This window comes from Euleptes europaea, chromosome 17 (genome assembly GCF_029931775.1).
Source record: "Euleptes europaea isolate rEulEur1 chromosome 17, rEulEur1.hap1, whole genome shotgun sequence".
Taxonomy (NCBI): Eukaryota; Metazoa; Chordata; class Lepidosauria; order Squamata; family Sphaerodactylidae; genus Euleptes; species Euleptes europaea.
Window position 1 is genome coordinate 46,685,968 of NC_079328.1, and position 22,443 is coordinate 46,708,410.

The following is a 22,443-nucleotide window of genomic DNA, read 5'->3' on the forward strand; positions in this document are numbered from 1 at the left end:
ACTGAAATCCCTGTAGCAACTGTGCCCAAGCTAAGAAGGTCTATTTTAGCTGCATTAAAACTCCCTCTTGGGTTGTGGCTGAATACCTAATCCGTTGCTCTCTTTGTTTCTTGCAGGTACTCTGTAGACAAAGATCCAGCCAACTGGCTTGAAATTAACCCTACAAATGGCACCATTGTCACCACGAATATCCTTGATCGTGAATCGTCATATGTCATCAACAATGTGTACACGGCGTCTTTTCTGGCAATCGACAGTGGTGAGTAATGGGCATTCCTGAAACCAGCTGATTGGTTGGCTGATTCCAGGCAGGGAATTATTCATTCCATGGAAGGTGCTTTGAGCTGTCTTGGTGAATCATTGCCTCCATGAGCAGGTAATCCGTTCCTATGTGGAAAAAATCAACCTGTTATTGGATCTACGTCTGATTGGTATGCTCTGTGAATCCATCATTGCACTGGTCAGTGTGGTATAGTGGTTAAGAGTGATGATTTGGAGCGCTGGATCTGGAGAACCGGGTTTGATTCCCCACTCCTCCACATGAACGGCAGAGGCTAATCTGGTGAACCAGGTTGGTTTCCCCAATCCTACACACAAAGCCAGCTGGGTGACCTTGGGCAAGTTACAGCTCTCTCCGAACTCTCTCAGTCCCACCTACCTCACAGGGTGTCTCTTGTGGGGAGGGGAAGGGAAGGTGATTGTAAGCCAGTTTGAGTCTTCCTTAAGTGGTAGAGAAAGTCGACATATAAAAACCAACTCTTCTTCTTCTTCTTCTTTTTCTTCTTCTTCTTCTTCTTCTTCTTCTTCTTCTTCTTCTTCGTATTCCTATATTTACTGTGCAGTCCTAAGGAGAGTTACACCCTTCTATGTCAACTGAAGTCAAGGGGCTCAGAAGGGTTAAACTCTACTTAGGATTGCGCTCTTAGAGGACAAGGGAATTCCTGTTCCTTCACAACAGACTAGCGACAGACTTGGAATGATTAATACCCAAGACCCTATGAGAGAGAAATATTGTGAGTCTACTTATCATAGTAAACGAAGGGCCACATCTACGTTCTTAGGAAGAAGGTCTGAGCAGAACTGATTCTGTCCCCCCCAAAAAATAATATTTTCTGAGCTAATATTAAGCCTTTGACACCAGAGCACCAATAACTAACATACTCATCATGCCCAGATTCCGTCCCATTGAACGTGTAATGGCAATTAGAATGAAAACACAATTAAAACACCCTTGTTAAAATGCAATATATTGAACATATTATGCAGATTAAAGTTCCTTCTGTTGCACATAACCTAAATTAAAAGGATCTTATGAAAAACTCATTGCAAGTTACTCTGGTACCCCATTAAAAAAAGAAGAAGGGAAAAGGCAAAGCTGAAAGGCACACAATATGAATTAGGGCTATATATCTCTAACGTAATTAGATAATACACTTCTCAGCAATGCAGCTGGCTTCATCGCAGCGATGAATTGTAAAAAAAATGCTCTTTCTAAGAGGGTAATGGCACGTTTTTGTGCTGCATTACTTGGTACAGGGAACATTTACAGGGTTTTGACAAGAATACAGTTTTAAAATGCAAAACGGGGGAGACCTGCTTTGCTATGGTGATTTAGTTGTCTATTCATAGATGTATTTCTCTTGCACCGCAATATCTGTGGGAGATGGTGGTTTTCTTTGAAACAGAATGTCTCTCAACATAGTCCTTACCCTGCATTGGTTGGTATTGGAAGATGTAACTTTTCTGTCGTGTGTCTGCATGTGAAAACTACAAAGTGAATAGAACTGTGGGGTTATGTTTGTGAAACCATTCCTGGTGTTGCTGGGGAAAGAATTTTCAGGCATATCTACAGTGGCCTAGTCACCGGCCTTGGAAAGAAGTGGTGGTAGCGTGTGAGGGGCTGTGGCTCAGTTTGTAGAGCATATGCTTGGCATGCAGAAGGTCCCAGGTTCAATCACCGGCATCTCCAGTTGATGGGACTAGGCAAGTAGGTGATGTGAAAGACCTCTGCCGGAGACCCTGGAGAGCTGCTGCCGATCTGAGTAGACAATACTGACTTTGATGGACCTTAATGGTCTGATTCAGTATAAGGCAGCTTCATGTGTGGTTGGACCAATTGTAATATACCAAGAAGATTTGAAATGCAGTTTGTTCGTAGATCAGAGAGGGCGATAAGAGTTCTCATTCTCTGTAAAAGGTTCTGTTAAAAATGGCTGAATAAAGAGGTTGTTCTGTTACCAAGGGTTGCCAACCTCCAGGGGAGATCTCCCACTATTACAATTGATCTCCAGATGACAGAAATCAATTCCCTGAGAAAATTGGCTGCCTTGGAGGGTGGAATCTATGGCATTGTACCCTGCTGAGGTCCCCCCCCAAACCCCACCCTCCCTAGTAGGGTTGCGAAGTCTCCTCTCTCCTCCGACGGGAGATGTTTGGGGTGGGGATCGCACGCTCACGTCCGCAAGCAACACAATCTCATCACTTTCGGTTTGCTTCCAGAAGCGCCATAGCACATTGGAGCGATTTACCACTCAAACCCGCATTTGAGTGGTAAATTGTCCCATCACGCAGCGGTGGTTACAGAAGTAAACCAAAAGTGATGGGATTGTGTTGCTGGTGACCACGTGGATGAGCGATCCGGATGAGCCGGCTGACGGATTGGCGGGCAATGGCCCACCATTCCAACCCACCTGGCAACCCTACTCCCCAGGCTCCACCCCCAAAATATCCACATATTTCCCACTCAGAGGTGGCAACCCTATCTGTTACTGAGGTAGAGTTGCCAACTCCCGCTTGGGAAATACCTGGAGATTTGGGGGGGGGGGGTTGGGTGAAGCCTGTGATGAAGTGCTTCAACAGCCCATGTAAGCCTTCACTGAGTTTAGTTCCTGGCAATGTTTTAGAAGGAATGTTAGAGATTCCTGAAATTTCATGAACAACCTCTCCCCCGCCCCCTTCCAAAACATTCTTTTTTAGCCCTGACCTGGATATCCCAGGCTAGCCCATTCTTGTCAGATTTCGGAAGCTAAGCTAAGGTTAGTACTTGGATGGGAAACCACTAAGGAAGTCAAGGAATTCTACACAAAGGCAGGCAATGGCAAACCGCCTTTGAACCTCTCTTGTCTTGAAAACCCTACAGGGTTGCCCTGAGTCGCCTGCGACTTGACACCCCCCCCCCCAAAAAAAAAATTCTTTAACTGCACTAAAGCAATGGAATTGATTCCATCAGAATTTCCCCAGCCAACCAATGCTAATGCCCAATTTTCTCAGGGTTATTATGTTCCCAATGAGCTACATAATACATGTAGCCTGGTGCTTGAATAATTTAATGCAAGTACAAAAAAATCATTCTTAGGACTTTCAAAGACGGTTAATTTAGCTGAAAGAGTATCAAGCTATAAAAAAAAAGCTACGCTACAGCTCTCGTGGAGAACAAGGCCATCCATAAACGTCAAGGGCTCATATTATTTCCCTCTTTCTTCCCTTTTATTAAACATTTTCTTTTCAGAATAAGCACGGGTGGGCATAGGTTAGCGGCAGAGGCCCTCCTTTGCAATTCAAAGGTCTCAAATTGAATCCCTACACCACCAGTTGAAAAAAAATGGATCTCAGGTAGCAGATGTCTGAAAAGACCTTTCTTTACCCGAGATAGGGTATCCAGCTCCAGGTTGGGAAATATTTGGAGATTTTGGGGGTGGAGCCTGAGAAGGGCAAGGTTTGGGGAGGGGAGGGACTTCAATGCCATAGAGTCCAATTGCCCAAGCGGCCATTTTCTCCAGGGGAACTGATCTGTCGCCTGTAATAGAGGGAGATCTCCAGCCACAACCCTAACCCGAGATCTCAGAGAGCAAGTGGTGGAAGTTGGATTGCAATGCCAATCTCATGAAGTGATGACGGTAGCTCTAGGAATTGCCCAATATTCGATTATATCCAAAGAAGTAAAACCATAGAAGTTCCAGAGATTCCTAGATCTACCTCCATTGCTTCCGGTTTACCCCTGGAAGTGATACCGTCACATTTGTACTGCCATTCATAATTTATTTTTGTTTTTTTTATAAATTCCTAACAGGAAGTCTTACTGATATCTGAGGAGTCACCCAACCCTACCCATTCATTTCCAAGCTTATCTAAAAAAGCTGAAGAGCTAGAAGTGTGCTTGACTCTGCCTACCCTGGCTGGAAGCAGCTCCTCAGGATTACAAGCAGAGGATGTTAATGACTGAACCGGCAGCCTTCTACATGTAGCACTATAGCTTGGGTTGTCGACCTCTAGGTACTAACTGGAGATCTCCTGCTATTACAACTGATCTTCATCTGATAGAGATCAGTTCCCCTGGAGAAAACGGCTGCATTGACAATGGAACTCTATGGCATTGAAGTCCCTCCCTTCCCCAAACCCTGCCCTCCGCAGGCTCCGCCCCAAAAACCTCCCGCTGGTGGCGAAGAGGGACCTGGCAACCCTAACTATAGCCTCTCCCACAGTGATACAGCATTATCAAGCCCTGGTCATGTTAATTGTCCCTTGTTTAAAGCAGAGGTTACTTTGCACTTGGCCTTCATGACATTCTAGCCTCTTGTTGCAAACTGTTTTGCTACTGAGGAGTTGATAGAGCACAATATTTAATTTCATAGATAATAAAATATGACCTTTTCTCTGGACGGAATCTCCTTATTTTCAAAAAATATATATAAATCCCCCCTTTTGAATGGATGTCCTAATTTGCTTTGTACTCTCCTGCTTTCTGCAAAGGTCAAGGCTTTGTCTGTAGTGTGCTTATTTTTTATGATGATGATGTTGGGCTTATGTGGACACAGAGGCTTTGATCTATTACGGCCGAAATTAAACGAGGAGGGGAATTTCATGAAGCCGAGTTAACGCATTAAAGCAGATCAATCCATATTTAATCTGGGAATGGATGGGAAGGTGAAAACATGAGAAGGTTAGACAATGTAGAGAAACAGCCAGACATTTCCAGTATGCATCCAAAGGAAATCCACCCTGTCGCATCTATGCTTGATTTTTTTATCACCTGATGATAGGGTTATCAACCTCCAGATAGTGGCTAGAAATTCCCTGGGATTACAACTGATCTCCAGGTGACAGTGATCAGTTCACCTGGAGAGAATGGCTGCTTTGGAAGGTGGACTCTATGGCATTATGGACTCTAAGTCCCTCCCCTCCCCAAACCCCACCCTCCTCAGGCTCCACTCCCAAAATCTCTAGGTGTTTCCCAACCCAGGGTTGGCAACCCTACCTGCTGAAGACAGGGGGTGTTGTTTGTTTAATATTCTCAATGAGGTTGAGTCCATGCAGTTAAAAGGCCAAACTGGAATCTACTGAATTAGCTGGATGGTTTCATGCTTTTTATCAAAATACCATTTGGGGGGGGGTTTAAAATGTGCAAACCTGTCCTGAGTGATGTAGTGTTGATAATGAAAATGGAGGTTTTGGGGGCGGAGCCTGAGGAGGGCGGGGTTTGGGGAGGGGAGGGGCTTCAATGCCATAGAGGCCAATTGCTGAAGAGGACGTTTTCTCCAGGTGAACTGATCTCTACTGGCTGGAGATCAGTTGTAATAGCAGGAGATCTCCAGCTAGTACCTGGAGGTTGGCAACCCTCATTGATGAGGAAATCCTTGTGTGTGGACGGGAAGAAGGTCAGTGCGTTCTTTGGCGGTCCGGCATACCCAAAAAATGTCCTAGGTTGGACTGCGTGACATCGTTGAGAAGTGATTAGCAGATAAAACCTTTATGCCCATATTGGTGAGATTAGCCCCTAAACCAGCGTGCGACTCCCCTTTCAGTCTCCTTTGACATCAGGTCTATTGATGTAAAGAAATTGATGGTGGATAGGAAGAAGGCATAATTAAAATAGCAAAGAGATGCATGTAAATTCACTGTTAAAAAGTGTGTCGTTCCATACGTCTTAACCTGTTTATATACATTAGGATGCCTGAAATTAAATTACCACAGATTGATGCCACCTAAAGAACGTTGTTTGGAACGAAATCAGGCAATTAGTGGCCATGGCAACGCAATTAAGCCTCTTTTGCACCCTATATTTTAATTGCTATATTAATTGGAGGGGGGGAATAAATAGAATATTCATCCTTCACTTGTCAATTTAAGTTTGAACAAAATATGAATTGCACAGAAAATATTGTTTAAATTAGTCACAATGAGCTGAGGTTTAGACGTGGAGTGTGTGGGGGGCACAGTTTGCATCAAACTGTAGTTAAGATTGATGGCGTATGTCAATAGCAATTTGAAATGAGCTTTGCCTTTTGAAGTGTAATTATTCAAACATAGGATCTGCTCACATTATTGAAATATATGAACGACTGTAATTTTCATGACCCATTTTCTAAAAAATAAATAAATGGTAGAGTGTGGCAAAAAAGAAAATAGGAATAGATTTGCTTTATAGATCTGTTTCTTCCTAAAGTGAGAGAAATGAATTTAAATTGGTGCATGTCATGTCACCAAAGATGATTAAAAATGTATAGCATAGATTGACGTTAATTCTTGCGTAGATATATTAGAAAAATTCTGTGATGCAAAACCCATTAGATTGGGGACTCAAGAAGGTGAGGAAAGTAAGGATGGATTCATACATGTATGTTCATCACTTCTTGACTGTCATAAATAATAAATAAATGTCATAAATAATAAATAAAAGTATTTCTTCACACAATGCAAAGTTCAATTGTGGAACTCCCTGCCCCAGGATGTGGTGATGGCTGCCAACTTGGAAGGCTTTAAGAGGGGAGTGGAAGTGTTCATGGAGGAGAGGGCTATCCATGGCTACTAGTCAAAATAGATACTAGTCATGATGCATACCTATTCTCTCCAGGATCAGAGGAGCATGTCCATAACATTAGGTGCTGTGGAACACAGGCAGGATGGTGCTGCTGCAGTCGTCTTGTTTGTGGGCTTCCTAGAGGCACCTGGTTGGCCACTGTGTGAACAGACTGCTGGACTTGATGGGCCTTGGCCTGATCAAGCATGGCCTTTCTTAGGTTCTTATGTTCTTATCTATACATGGGAATGACTCAGCTAGAGGAGACGAGGCATATGAAACAGAGATAGTGGGGTTCCACTCTTGGCTTCAGTGTAGAGACTCATGTTTTTAATCAAGTGCTTCAGGTTACAAAAAGTCATTTATTCCAAAACAAATTAGGCTGATCTTGCAGTGGTATCCAGTGTTTGCATGCTGTGTCTGTACTAGTTAAGGAACCACTTCTTCCCTTTGCCGTCATCATTCCTCCTACGTGAGCTTTTAGCTTCCAGCCATGTATTCTTAAAGTATGTTTTTTTTAACAAGCCTTTTTTAAAAGGAGAAATCCTATCTTGATGTTCCACACAGAGGTTAGAAAAAGACAGCTACACGTCAGGCTCAGATCTGTCTCTGGATTTCCTGGAGTGCTCTTTCATTCTTCTCTTTCGCAATTAGGGTTGCCAACCTCCAGGTGGCAACTGGAGAGCTTCCTCTATTACAAATAGGGTTGCCATCTTCCAGGTGGCAGCTGGAGATTTCCCACTATTACATCTGACCTCCAGGCGACAAAGATCGGTTCACCTGGAGAAAATGGCCGCTTTGGAAAGTGGCTTCTACGGCATTATACCTCATTAAAGTCCCTCCCCTCCCCAAACCCCGCCCTCCTCAGGCTCCATCCCCAAAATCTCCAGGTATTTCCCAACCTGGAGCTGGCAACCCTAATCACAAATGATCTACAGATGACCAAGATCAATTCCCATGGAGAAAATGGTTGTTTATGAGGGTGGACTCTATGGCATTATACCCTGCTGAGGTCCCTCCCAAACCCAGCCCTCCCCAGGCTCCACCCCCCAAATTTCCAGGTATTTCCCAAACCAGAGCTGGCAACCCTATTCACAATGGTGTTACTTATACATATATAAATAAAGAAGGCACGGAATAACTTGGTGGAGTGAGCTTTACCGAGCACCAACCATTACCACCCTTCAAGGCAGAGCTAACAGCAATGGAGAAAACTGAGGGAGAAAAATCCAAGCCAAAGTTCAAGGTCACTGAGATCATTGCAGGCCCAAATTGGGCTCTTAGATACGTTGCGGCGAATTCAGAACAAACCCCATTGTCTCCTGCAGAGCAGCCATTGACATGGCCTGGGTCGGAATATGAGGCATCTGTCTGCAGAAAGGAGATTTGGGTGGCTTTTTTCTTAATGCAGCAAAACGAAGCTTTCCAAATTGTGGGCCGGGGAATTTTTTCATGAGCTTCTTAATACTGCCATTGCACGTTATTCACAAATGGTACTTCGGAGAAAGGGGGGGGGTCAGTCAAGAGATGACTGCTGGGGAATTGGCTGCTGAACAAATAATAGACTGGCCCAGCTGTTGGTTGGTGCCTGAGACCTAGGGTTGCCAACCTCCAGGTACTGTTGCAAAAATAAACAGTAGTTGGCTGTGCAAACTGTGATATATTGTAATAAAACATCAAACAATCATTTAAACGATGTAACAGAACACAGTGAAACAGTGAAAAAGTGACTGACGATGACAATGTTGTATACAAAAATGGGCCAAAACAAGCAACAAGTACAAGACAAGTGAAGATGGCGCCTTGATTGTTTGATGTTTTATTACAATATATCACAGTTTGCAGAGCCAACTACTGTTTATTTCTGCAGCTTAACTGTACAGTTTGAGTGAGTAGTTCATACCACAACCTCCAGGTACTAGCTGGAGATGTCTTGCTATTACAGCTGCTCTCCAGCCAATAGAGATCAGTTCATCTGGAGAAAACGGCCACTTTGGTCGTTGGACTCTATGGCATTGAAGTCCCTCCCCTCCCCAAACCCCGCCCTCCTCAGGCTCTGCCCCAAAAACCTCCCGCCTGTGGCAAAGAGAGACCTGGCAACCCTACTGAGACCTGGCCTGGTAGACTTTAGCCAAAGAAAGTGTTGCCGGCTCTGGTTTGGAAAATACCTGGAGATTTTGGGGTGGATCCTGGGGAGGGCAGGGTTTGGAGAGGTATAATGCCATAGATTCCACCCTCCAAAGCAGCCATTTTCTCCCCTACTGCTAGGGTTGCCAGCCTCCAGGAGATGGCTGGCGATCTCCTGGGATTGCAACTGATCTCCAGGCGTCAGAGATGAGTTCACCTGGAGAAAATGGCTGCTGTGGAAAGTGGACTTTATGGCATTATACCCCATTGAAGTCCCTCCCCGCCCCAAACCATGCCCTTCTCAGGCTCCACCCCTAACATCTTTAGGTATTTCCCAACCCAAAGCTGGCAACCCTATCTACTACAGACCAACATGGCTACCCTCCTGAAATTATCTTGAGGGCTGCTGGTAGTAGGACTGTCACAAACCGTTTAACCTAATAGAGGTCCAACTCACTCTACTTGTCCCTATACACCTTTACTCCCATCAAATTAAACTACCCTATACTGAGTCAGACCACTGGTCTATTCAGGTCAATCCTGTCTCCTCTGATTGGAAGCAGCTCTCCCAGGTCTCAAATGGGGGTCTAGCACATCACCTAGGACCTAACCCTTTTAACTGGAGGTGCCGAGGACAGAACCTAGACCTTCTGCGCGCAAAGCTGATGCTTTACCACTGAGCCACAGTCCTTCCGGGCCTGCAGGAAAGTACAGTTTTAACCTTAAACACTCCGTTTTAAGCAGTTTCCTTTCAAATGAAGTGTAAGATCAGAAATTTATGCTCTTTAAGATTATTTTGGCTTTGAGCTATACTACAGCTTTAAGAAAAATGGATAAGCTATCCATTAATATGGCCAAGGGTTCCCCTCTCCGCTTCTTCTTCTGTGACATTGTAATAGCACTCGCTATAAGATGGGCTTCCAGAATAATTGGGAAATTCTGATTAAAGTTTCCCCCTTTTCTAATTGCCCCCGATAAGAAATTCTCATCCAAAAAGGATTTAGATAAATGTTCGGTGGCTACGCCAGCCACAAAGAACTAGCAGTCTGAAGTCCCTAACCTAAAACTAAAATAAAAAAGGATCTGATATATTACGTGGGTTTTTTTTTTTATTCTGCAAGGTTCCTCTCAGTTGAAGAAAAATGTGCAATCTTATTAATGGCGCTGTCCCCTGTGATTTACATTCTTTTGTTTGTGAAGCTGCCATTTTGCTATTAATTGATTGGCAACGCTTTGTTCCTTGGCTGTCCTATTATATGTTATTAGCTGCCCTCCATTATTCATTCGAACGACTCTGGAGCATTAACTACATCCAGGTATATATTGTATTGTGTTCCTTCTATCCAAGCCCCTGCTTCGTTTTCTTGATATTGAACATGTATTTATAATTAGGACACATTTCAAGAAATTTCTATTATATTATTCCTGGTTTGCTTTTCGTTTCTCGCCCTTTCCCGCACTGTTGAAAGTTAGATTGTAAGCGCTTTCGGGCAGGGACTGGGACCTTTTGCTTGTATTACACTATGAGTTACCATGTATATTAATTGTACTTATCTAGCAGGGGTCCCCAATGTGTCTGTGGGCACTAGGGTTGCCAGGTCCCTCTTTGCCACTGGCGGGAGGTTTTTGGGGCAGATCCTGAGAAGGGCTGGGTTTGGGGAGGGGAGGGACTTCAATGCCATAGAGTCCAATTGCCAAGGTGACAATTTTCTTCAAGTGAACTGATCTCTATCGGCTGGACATCAGTTGTCATAGCAGGAGATCTCCAGCTAGTACATACAGGTTGGCAACCCTAACGGGGAGGCTTGTGTCTCGTAGATAGAACATGTGCTTTGTATGCTGAAGGATCTAGGTTCAGTCTCGGACATTTGCCGTGCCTGCTTCCATTTAATTATGCAGTAGAATTGTTTGGGCCCTGACCTGGATAGCCCAGGCTAGCCTGATCTTGTCATATCTCAGAAGCTAGGTAGGGTCGGCCCTGGCAAGTATTTGGATGGGAGACCACCAAGGAAGTCCAAGGTTGCTACACAGAGACAGGCAATGGCAAACCACTTCAGTTTGTCTCTGCCCTGACCTGGATGGCCCTGGCTAGCCTGATCTCATCAGATCTCAGAAGCTAAGTAGGGTCAGCCCTGGCAAGTATTTGGATGGGAGACCACCAAGGAAGTCCAAGGTTGCTACGCAGAGGCAGGCAATGGCAAACCACCTCTGAACATCTCTTGCCTTGAAAACGCCACCAGGGGGTTGCCTTAAGTCAGATGTGACTTGACAGCAGAAAAAGAAAAAGAATTGTTCAGAATTATTTTTAATATAAAAATAATAAAAAATATAATATAATATAATCAGTGCAAAACTGCAGATGGCATCATGTACCCTCATATGAGGCACATGCTTCTCTGTGATAGAAGGGGGGTTGTGTAAAGTGCCGCCAAGTCACAGCCGGCTTATGGTGATTTAGGGTTGCAAATCTCCAGGTGGCGCCTGGAGATCTCCCGCTGTTACAATGGATCTCCGGACTACCAATGTCATTTCCCCTGGAGAAAATGGCTGTTTTGGAGGCTCCTCCCCTCCCCAAACCCCATCCTCCACCCCCCAACATCTCCAGGTATTTCCCCACCCAAAGCTGGCAACTCTTAACTCCAGCAAGGGAGCCAGTGTGGTGTGGTGTGGTGTGGTGGTTAAGAGCGGTGGTTTGGAGCAGTGGAGCCTGATCTGGAGAACCGGGTTTGATTCCCCTCTCCTCCACATGAGCGGCGGAGGCTAATCTGGTAAACTGGATATGTTTCCCCACTCCTACACACGAAGCCAGCTTGGTGACCTTGGACTAGTCACAGTTCTCCTAGAGCTCTCTCAGCCCCACCTACCTCACAGGGTGTCTGATGTGGGGAGGGGAAGGGAAGGTGATTGTAAGCTGGTTTGAGTCTCCCTTAAGTGATAGAGAAAGTTGGCATATACAAACCAACTCTTCTTCTTCTTTTTTCAGAACATGTGAGAAGCAGAGGTGGTTTGCCTTTGCTTTCTTCTGCAGAGTCTTTCTTGGTGGTCTCCCCATCCAAGTACCGACCCTGCTTAGCTTCCGAGATATGACAAGAGCTGGCTATACTATGCCACCTTCCCCACCTGAAGGGGAGGACGCTGCTTCCCAAACAATGATTGCTTTTTGTCCAGTGCATATTTACCCAGTTAATTGATTAACCGATGAAAACACATACATTTAATCGGCAAAGATTTTTTTTTAATTGGATGACAGATCTCAATGTTACCTGACAAGAAAATCTCCGCTTTCCTTAAGAAACCATTTCACTTCCTCTTCTCGTCAACTTGATTAACCTTTCCTCTGTATATTTAATAAATCTTGCGGTTGTTTTTAAAAAAAAGCTATTTAGTTGGTTGCCATTTGCACCATCCATTTTGTATACAGAGACAGAATGACTAATTTGGCTGGAGCATACTTAGCTTAGCGGTTAATTCAGCCCTGACTGGGACCATATATTTCCAGCTTCTATTTTGATGTATTTCTCACAGCAAAGTTGTTAACCGGCTTCAGTTTATGACCTTGACATTTGCTTGTTTTTTTCCTCTGGAAATGTGGGTATATTTTGCATAATCGGTTATAAAGAATCAACATGGCGGAACAAGTCACCAGAATGTACAAGGGACAATTTTCTACATCAGGACAGGTTTCATTTGGTCAACACGTGTATGCAGTGAAGAAGAAAAAATACCAACTAATGTATGACATAGAAGATACTGTTTCCAAGGTCAGATCTTGGATTCCAAAATACAAAAGAGAACAGTGGAAAGGTAAGGGCTGGACATTAAAGCGGGCTGGCATGCAACCCACTTTCAAAGGCTACACGGACCACTTTTGGGTCCTGACCCACACGCTGGTGGTGGCTGGAGTAGGGTTGCCTGGTGGCTTGAAATCCATCTGCTGGCTGACAGCAAGGATCGCTTGCGTGCACGGCCGCAAGCTACACGATCCCGTCCTGTCTGGTTTACTTCTGGAAAGGCTGCAGCATTACGGGACGATTTACCACTCAAATGGGGGTTTGAGTGGTAAATTATCCCTTTGTGCTGTGGTGCTTCCGGAAGTAAACCAGAAGTGACACAATCATATTGCTTGAGGCGCACACATGCAATCCCTGCCCCCAAATCTCCCGCCGGAGGAGAGGGGGGACCTAGCAACCCTTGGCTGGAGATCTCTCGCTATTACAACTGATCTCCAGATGACAGAGATCAATTCACCTGGAGAAAAATGGCTGCTTTGGAAGGTGGACTCTATGGCATTATACCTAGGGTTGCCAGGTCCCTTTTCACCACCGGCGGGAGTTTTTTGGGGCAGAGCCTGAGGAGGGTGGGGTTTGGGGAAGGGAGGGACTTCAATGCCGTAGAGTCCAATTGCCAAAATGGCTATTTTCTCCAGGTGAACTGATCTCTGTCGACAGGAGATCTCCAGCTAGTACCTGGAGGCTGGCAACCCTCATTATACCCCACTAAAGTCCCTCCATTCCCCAAACCCTCCCCTCCTCAGGCTCCATCCCCAAATTCTACAGGTATTTCCCAACTCAGAGTTGGCAACCCCTAGTCTAGCTACATCAGTGAAATTCTCACTCTCTTTTTGCTTTCTACTAGAGGAACTACAACCTAATAAAATATAAAATGTTGGGAAGGGGGAAAATGTCCCAGTGATGAGGCTACAGACACAAATACATAACAAAGGGGAAATTGTGAGATTTTGGGACTTCTTCACTTTTTCTCCCACTCTAGCTCTCCCCCCACCCCATCACAAGGGTAAGGGTTGACTTCCTTTTAATGAAAAAGAAATTATTTTTTCACTTTTGCCAGGCTAATTGAATTTTCAAAACGGCTCCCATACGTTTCTTTTTGTTCTTGATATATTATTCAGCCAAGTCAGAGAGTAGAATGGATGAAAAGACATTTGAATATTTGAAATATGATCACAAGAGTCAGCCTTTCATATGCTTAATTAAAACACTATCTTTAATTCAGAGTATATTATTTCCACACTGGGCTGATAATGTTTTGTGCTGTGTCCTCTTTATCTTATATTAAAATATGTCTTTTTTGAAATTAACAACCCTACGGCCTTGTTTTGTTGGATCCAGATACGGTTTTCATTTCTTGTTTACTTGAACACATGAACACATATGAAGCTGCCTTCTACTGAATCAGACCCTTGGTCCATCAAAGTCAGTATTGTCTACTCAGACTGGCAGCAGCTGTCCAGGGTCTCAGGCAGAGAGATCTGTTCCCAACTGGTGGTTTTCTTTACTTCTTCCGTTTAAAGAGCCAATTCAAAGTGTGGGGATTTTCCTTGCAAGGTTCTGAGATCTTTCTTCCTGGTTTTATGTAATGGTGGGGACTATCACCATGTCTAACAGTGGAGTAGCAGGGTGGAGTAGCAGGGTGCCAACCTCCAGGTGGTGGCTGGAGATATCCCGCTATTACAACTGATCTCCAGGCGACAGAAATCAGTTCTCCCAGAGAAAATAGCCGCTTTGGCAACTAGACGCTATGGCGTTGAAGTCCCTCCCCTCTCCAAACCCCACCCTCCTCAGGCTCCACCCCAAAAATCTCTAGGTATTTCCCAACCCGGAGCTGGCAACCCTAGGGGTGTCCTTAGGCTCCACCCCCCCCAAATCTCCAGGAGTAGCCCTGTATAGGTAGTTTGGGGGTTACCCAGGGGACGCCCCATTAATTATATAAGCATGTTATTCAAGCTGATAATTTTGAGTACCACTTAAGTTCATCTAACTAAAGGGGAATCTTTACTTTTATTCATGTGGGGGGATATACAATAATAACCTTAAATAAATGTAAATAATCTTAAATAGACCAATCTTCAAAAGCCTTATCAGTGCAGTGGTTAGTGTGTTGGACTAGGACCTGGGAGCCCCGGTTCGAATCCCCACTCTGCTATGGAAGCTCACTGGGTGACCTTGGTCTAACCTACCTCACAGGGTGGTTGTGAGGATAAAATGGAGGAGAGGAAAACAATGCAAGTTGCTTAGGGCCCACAATAAAATTCTCTGTTTCAGAAACATGCTAACTCAAAACGCTGTTAGTGTTCCACTCCAAGCCACTAGAGAGTATCAGTAGTTGTGTTGGTTCAGAAAGTGGCAGCGTGAATTTTGCATGGCTGCCCAATACACTGGCCTAGAATCGTGTTTGCGTTTTTTGCTTTCAGAAGGTAGTTTGACCTACACAGTGATTGCCTTTCTTTCCTAGAATTCTTTGTTATTATGGTTGCCCATGCAACAAGCTGTCATTTTGTTTTCCGTTCATGCATGGATCCAGGTTTGTGACCATGCAGAAGAATATTAATTTGAACTAGGAGACAGCCATGGTGGTATGCATGATTAACGTGGATTTAAACATTCACAAGCAGAAGAAAAAGAAATGCAGAAATGACTGTAACTGTACTGGAAATGTGTGCAAAAGAGAGCCAGTGTGGTGTAGTGGTTGAGAGTGGTGGTTTGGAGCTGTGGACTCTGATCTGGAGAACCGAGTTTGATTCCCCCACTCCTCCACATGAGCGGCGGAGGCTAATCTGGTGAACCGGGTTTGATTCCCCACTCCTCCACATGAGTGGCGGATGCTACTCTGGTGAACCGGGTTTGATTCCCCGTTCCTCCACACGAAGCCTGGGTGACCTTGGGCTCATCACAGCTCTCTTAGATCTCTCTCAGCCCCACCTACCTCTCAGGGTGTCTGTTGTGGGGAGGGGAAGGGAAGGTGATTGTAAGCCAGTTTGATTCTTCCTTAAGTGGCAGAGAAAGTCAGCATAGAAAAGCCAACTCTTCTTCTTCAACTCTAAAATCAAACAAAACTCTAAAATCAAAATACTTCCCCCCCCCCCGAGATGGCGTGATTGGTGGGATTGATGGAAATGACACGTGTTTTTATTTTGCAAGCAGCTGCCATGGAGAACACGTATGGCCAAAGAGAAAAGTAATGAGAAATCACACTTTTCACCTGTGTGTAAGGTCATGGGATCAACTCGGGAAAGTGATGGGAACTCATTACCGCTTGTCATCTATTTGTTGACTGAAGTGGAATGAGGTGCAGGTCTCAGCTCCGCTCCCAGAAGACAGATGACTACATCCAAATTGCTTCCAGCAGCACCCCCTGGGGCTCCCTTTCAGACAGGAGGTTAAAAGGTTGTGGTGACTAGATGGTGTATTAGCTACCCCCTCCTTCCTCCTACCTGGCTGTCTCCTGGCACAGGCCTAGAGTATGTTGCCGGATGCCTGAAGATAGCACACCATGTATTGTGTAGAGGAGCTCATTCGACACCATTCCGCTTAATTATGCATTCCCTCTCTTGGGTATATACAGAACTGAGTTTGCAGGCATGTAAGTTTAATGATCTAGAGACAAGGATCGGCAGATGCTTCCAAGACTCACTCTACTAGGTTGGGCGGATTCTGAGTCAGCCGCACTGGAGAATGGAATTCCCATTAGCTTTCTATCCAATCCTGACCCTATTTTTATAGTAAAATAGATACGGAAATTACTCTTGTGTGGGTCAAATTTGGATAGGGGGTGAGGGTGGGTTGCCTCAACTGATTTCCTTTGCCCAATATAGGAATTATGGTGGTAGTTGAAATCATGCTGTTCTGTTGTGGAAACCCCCCCCCCCCACAGATGAAATCCAAAAATCTTACGTGTTCATCAGCAGAAGCTACAACATTTACGATCCATGGATGAAAAACAAGATTCAAGTCCAGTAGCACCTTAAAGTCCAGTAGCACCCTAAAGACCAATTTCCAGAGTATAAGCTTATACTCTGGAAATCTTGTCAGTCTTTAAGATGCTACTGGACTGAATTTTGCTCTTCTGTTGCAAACAAACATGGCTACACACCTGAAACTAAGGTGTGCATGTCATATTCATATCCAGGGCTGTCTCTGCAGAAGCACCTCAGTTATGGAGTTCTCTTCCAAAAAAACCAAACAAATAAATATCTGAGCCAGGCTTAAGGTTGCCAGCCTCCAGGTGAGAGCTGGAGATCTCCCAGAATTATAACTGGTCTCCAGACAGCAGAGGTCTGTTCCCCTGGAGAAAATGGCTTCTTTGGAAGGTGGTCTCTTTGGAAGGTGGCATTATGCCCCACTGAGGCCCCTCCCTTCCTCAAACCCCACCCTCCCCAAGCTCCACCCCCAACATCTCCAACAATTTCCCCACCCAGACCTGGCAACTCTAGGTTTGAGTTGCTAGATGAAAACATCACGGAAATCTTTGACTTTTTGTTCATTTATGAGGGCTTATTTGTTTGGGTTTCCTCTTGAGTATATGAGTGCTTTTCTTCTCTCCCCACCCCCTCATTTGTTCAGTCATTTATTTTATGGTGTTCCCTGCATTTCTTAATTAGCTTTTTTTTAGGCTGCATGTTGCAAGTTTGGGATGGTTTTATTGCTTCTGGATGTAATGATGGTTTTGCTGATGTTTTATTGTTCTCCTCATCGCGCCACCTGCTTTTGACTCCTTTCACAATCATTTTATTGCCTTCAATTCTTTATTTAGAAGCTGCCTCAAGAACATTATCGCTAAGAGGCAGGATCGAACTGTTCGATGTAAATATCCGTAACAGCTACATATTGCACCTGTAACGATCCATTCGTAAATGTCCGTTACTTTTCCCGTAGGTAGCCCTCCAGCCACAGGTACTGGGACGCTGCAGATCACCTTGGAGGACGTCAACGACAACGCCCCCAGCATTTATCCCATGGTGGCCATGGTCTGTGAAGATCAGAAAGACGTGAAGGTCATCCTCGGAGCCGTCGATAAGGATCTCCGCCCCAACACGGAGCCCTTCAAATTCGAGCTGAGCAAACAGTCTGGTCAGGAGAAAGTATGGAAAATCACCAGAGTTAACAGTAAGCCCATTAGACATAGCTGATGTGTTACAATTTTTCTTCCCCTTTCCTCTCACCCTTTTCCCATCCCCAACTATGATCCAATATTTTTTATATATTATAATCCACTTCTCCCTTTTTGGTGTAGTCACAAACAGAAAAGTGCCGGTTTTCCTCTGGGAGGGACGAAACTCCCATCACACGTGTGATACAAAGTTCTCATGTTGCTCCCCAGAAAACACAAGGGCCATTTATGCCTGGCTGTTTCTTCGCGGTCACCCCGCTGACTACTTCAGGGCTGATTAGGCTTGCATTTTCCGACTGTCAGAGGTCGCCACACTCTCCCCCCACATTTTGGCCTGTTTTGCCAGCATTTTCTGGATTCATGCTTAGCCAGCATCCAGAAAACACGGGGGAAATGCGCGGAAATGCACAGGGAGAGCGAGGCGACCTCTGATGGGGAGGGGCTGTGGCTCAGTGGTAGAGTATCTGCTCGACATGCAGAAGGTCCTAGGTTCAATCCCCAGCACCTCCAGTTAAAAGGACCAGGCAGGTAGGTGATGTGAAAGACCCCTGCCTGAGACCCTGGAGAGCCACTGCCAGTCTGAGTAGACAATACTGACTTTGATGGACCCAGGGTCTGATTTAGTATAATGCAGCTTCGTGTGTTCAAAATGCAAGCATAATCAAAGCAAAGCCCTGAAGTAGTCGGCGGGGTGACCGCGAGGAAACAGCCTGCATAAATGGCCAAGGACTTCCTTGTGTGTTGAAACAGAGCTGTCAATCCACAGGGCATTTGTTCATGCAATCTCTGTCATGCCTGTCAACGAGTGTTTCTGAATTGGGGCCAATGGAACAGAAGGGGTTGCCAGCCAAGAATAACAGTACCATGCACCAGAGCAGAGCAAACTTTATTTCAAAGCCTTCCCCTCATTAAAAAAACAAAACCCTTTGCTTTGGTTCCTTCTGGGATTCATATTTTGCTTCAGAGCAAAAAAAGGACCAACAGCTGTAGAACCTTGTTGAAGATGTGCCGGTTTCCTACTTCACTCAAGTCTGCCGCTTTGTTTGTGAAAAAGCAACCGAGGTTCATTTGAAAGTTGACCAAGGTGTCGATGGAGCATCTGCAGGCCTTCCAGTAGCATCTGCGTCGTGGGGGAAAGCATTGAGACGATAAGAAGGTTGAAAGCCTCGCCCCCCGGCCATCACACCGAAAGGCTGGCCAGAGTTTCCTTGATGGAGTTGCAGATTTTCTCCAACGGAAAGCTGTCCGCAAATTCAATTACTCAAAGAAAACCGAAGCAGACTGATTTCTATTGAGGATCCCCTGAAGGGCAGCAAGGATTTCAAAGGCACCCAGGGCATCAAATCCACCGTCATTGGCGTGAATGAGGATATGCCGCTTCTTCAGTGGGCAAAAAAAAGTGCCTTGGGAAACAGAGGCCGCTGGGTGTGTTGATGTAATTCCAGGCAATGGGGTGGCGAGCAGCGCTGCTGGTTTCTAGTCGAAGTGAAAGTTGTGGACAAAACTTGTCAGGCACCTGCCAAACAGGTTTCTCTACCTGCTTAATTATGCCTGCAAACATGGATGTTCTAGCCTTTACAGCAGGGGCGTCTAGGGTTGCCAACCTCCAGGTAGTAGCTGGAGATCTCTCGTTATTACAACTTCTCCAGCTGGTAGTTTTTCACCTGCAATTTAAACCCATGTAAACCTCTACAGCATGAGAGCCAGCATAGTGTAATGGTTAAGAGTGGTGGTTTGGAGCTGTGGACTCTGATCTGGAGAACCGGGTTTGATTCCCCACTCCTCCACATGAGCGGCGGAGGCTAATCTGGTGAGCAGGATTTGTTTCCCCACTCCTCCACACGAAGCCAGCTGGGTGACCTTGGGCTAGTCGCAGCTCTCTTAGAGCTCTCTCAGCCCCACCTACCTCACAGGGTGCCTGTTGTGGGGGAAGGGAAGGTGATTGCAAGCCAGTTTGATTCTTCCTTAAGTGGTAGAGAAAGCCTGCATAATAAAACCAACTCTTCTTTTTCTTCTTCAGTTCACCTGGAGAACATGGCCACTTTGACAATTGGACTCTATGGCATTGAAGTCCCTCCCCTCCCCAAACCCTCGTCTCTACAGGTTCCACCCCAAAAATCTCTAGGTATTTCCCAACCCGGAGCTGGCAACCCTAGGGGTGTCAAACTCATTTGTTACGAGGGCCGGATATGACACAAATGTCACTTGGTCGGGCCGGGCCATGGGTACCATAAAATTTAATGCCAGGTACCGGAGATACAAACTTTATAGAAGACACAGGCAAAGCCAATTAATTATATTATTTTTTACCTTTTTAAAAATTAAAACACAAATGTTCTTAAAACATTAACAGTCTTTGATAATTGACACCTCAGGAGAGGGGTGGGGAGTGGCTGCCTCGGCTGGGTCACTGGCCTTATAATAGCTCTCAAGGGGCTGCATCCTGCATCCTGCCCCCAGGCCTTATGTTGACACCCCTGCTTTACAAACTTTTAGAAATGGTTCAGAAATGGTTTTCTTACACTGATTTTTTAAAGCAGTTTGTTAAGGGGTGGGGAGGAACCCAGATTTGTAGGGTGCAAAATTCATGTCGCAGATGAGATACGCTGGCAAAGTTCCCTGCCACAGTTTCCCATGTCCCTGGTCACATAGCAAAGCCCCAAACCAGAAGCCCAAGGAAAGGCAGGTCTCTCCCTGACCCTCAAAAACTCAGAATTTAGGTTGCCAGTTCCGGATGGGGAAATACATGGAGGTTTTGGGGGCGGAGCCTGAGGAGGGCAGGGTGTGGGGAGGGGAGGTACTTCAATGCCATAGAGTCCAATTGCCGAAGCAGCCATTTTCTCCAGGTGAACTGATCTCGATCGGCTGGAGATTACTTGTAACAGCGGGAGATCTCCAGCTAGTACCTGGAGGTTGGCAACCCTACTCAGAATGCTGTCCGCAGTAATCCTTGCCAACCGTCTCAGCCTCATTAGGTTGCGGTGAGAATAAAATGGAGATGGGAGTCAGGGCGGGCAGGAAGAACATGCCGTGGACACAGAGAATTAAATTGCAGAATTCATCACTCCGAGATAAGGAGACGGCCGCTTCCTTTGATGTCTTTTGAAAAGCGATTACCCACATTCAGGGAGGAGAAGTCTTCCTGGCCACATATTTTCAACGTGTTTCTGGGTTTCTTGAAGACTCCATGTTTGATTAGTCTGGAGAAGAGGAGGTTGGGGGGGGGTGGACAGGATTGCTCTCTTTAAGTATTTGAAGGGCTGTCACTTAGAGGAGGGCAGGGAGCTGTTCCTGTTGGCAGCAGAGGAGAGGACTCGCAATAATGGGTTTAAATTGAGGGCGGAAAGGTACCGACTGGATATCAGGAAAACGTTTTTTACAGTAAGAGTTGTTCGACAGTGGGATCACCTACCTGGGGAGGTGGTGAGCTCCCCCTCACTGGCAGTCTTTAAGCCGAGGCTGGACAAGCACTTGTCAGGGATGGTCTAGGCTGATCCTGCCTTAAGCAGGGGGTTGGACTAGATGGCCTCTATGGCCCCTTCCAACTCTGTGATCTCTATGATTTCAATCAACAGCTATCACTGCTGACAATTGAAGGATGGCATGTTCAAAATCAGAGATTAGGTTCTGTCCTTGTACGGTGGATCCTTAAAATCCATCTTTTTTAATTGGTACCTAGGATTGCCAAGGTTGCCTGGAAACCAGGAAAGGGTGCGGAAGGGACTTACCATCATGCTGGCAACGTCACTTCCAGTGCGTACCAGAAGTGATGTCATCATGTCACTGGTGACGAGGGGGGCGCTCTGGTATTTGGGCACAGTAGAAGTCATTTTTACCATAGCGTTTTGCCCAAATACCAGAGCATCCCACATCACCAGTAACACGATGATGCTTTGCTGCCTGGCAACCTTGTTTGTATATGAAGGTGCCATTTTCCTCTCTGATTCCCACGGGGGGGATTGTCGTATGCTACTTATGGGCTGACTCCTGCTTCATAAGCCTCCACCACCCTAACTGTTCCTTCTCGATTTCTGTCAGATACCCACGCCCAGGTCATCTTGCCTCAGAACTTGAAGAAGTCCCACTACAATATCCCCATCTCAGTGACGGATTCGGGGACGCCTCCTCTCACTAACAATATAGAACTAAAAATGCAGGTGTGCTCCTGCACAAAATACAGCAAACCGGACTGCAGCTCATCCTCCACCCTTCACGTCAGCATGGCCCTAATCTTCATTTCGCTCTTCAGTTTATACAGTAAGTTGTTCCCTCCTCCTCCCCCCCCCCTATTTGGCTTTATGTTTTAATGTCGCGCAATTTGCTAGACTTGTGTCTCCAAGCCTTTGAAGGGGAGAAGCTATGGCTCAGCGGTAGAGCATCTGCTTAGCACGCAGAAGGTCCCAGGTTCAGTCCTCGGTATCTCTACTTAAAATGACCAGGTCACAGGTGATGGGAAAGACCTCTACCTAAGGGGTAGGTGATGTGAGATACCTCGGCTTCACACCACTGAGCCACACACACCCAGCCTGCCAGTATATCAGTATAACGCTGACATCTTGGAAGGCTTTAAGAGGGGAGTGGACATGTGCATGGAGGAGAGGGGTTTAGCGCCG

General features: G+C 45.6%; 1 protein-coding gene across 1 annotated transcript in view; it reads left to right on the forward strand.

Annotated features, from left to right (window-relative positions):
- The window catches only part of CDH13 (cadherin 13), a 638,997-nt gene extending 616,860 nt beyond the window's left edge, over positions 1-22,137 (forward strand). The window contains exons 11-13 of the mRNA XM_056862383.1: positions 117-259; positions 17,596-17,826; positions 21,869-22,137. Of these exons, the coding sequence (XP_056718361.1) occupies positions 117-259; positions 17,596-17,826; positions 21,869-22,137 (643 nt within the window). The remainder of the gene's footprint in view (positions 1-116; positions 260-17,595; positions 17,827-21,868) is intronic.
- Positions 22,138-22,443: the final 306 nt, after the last annotated feature.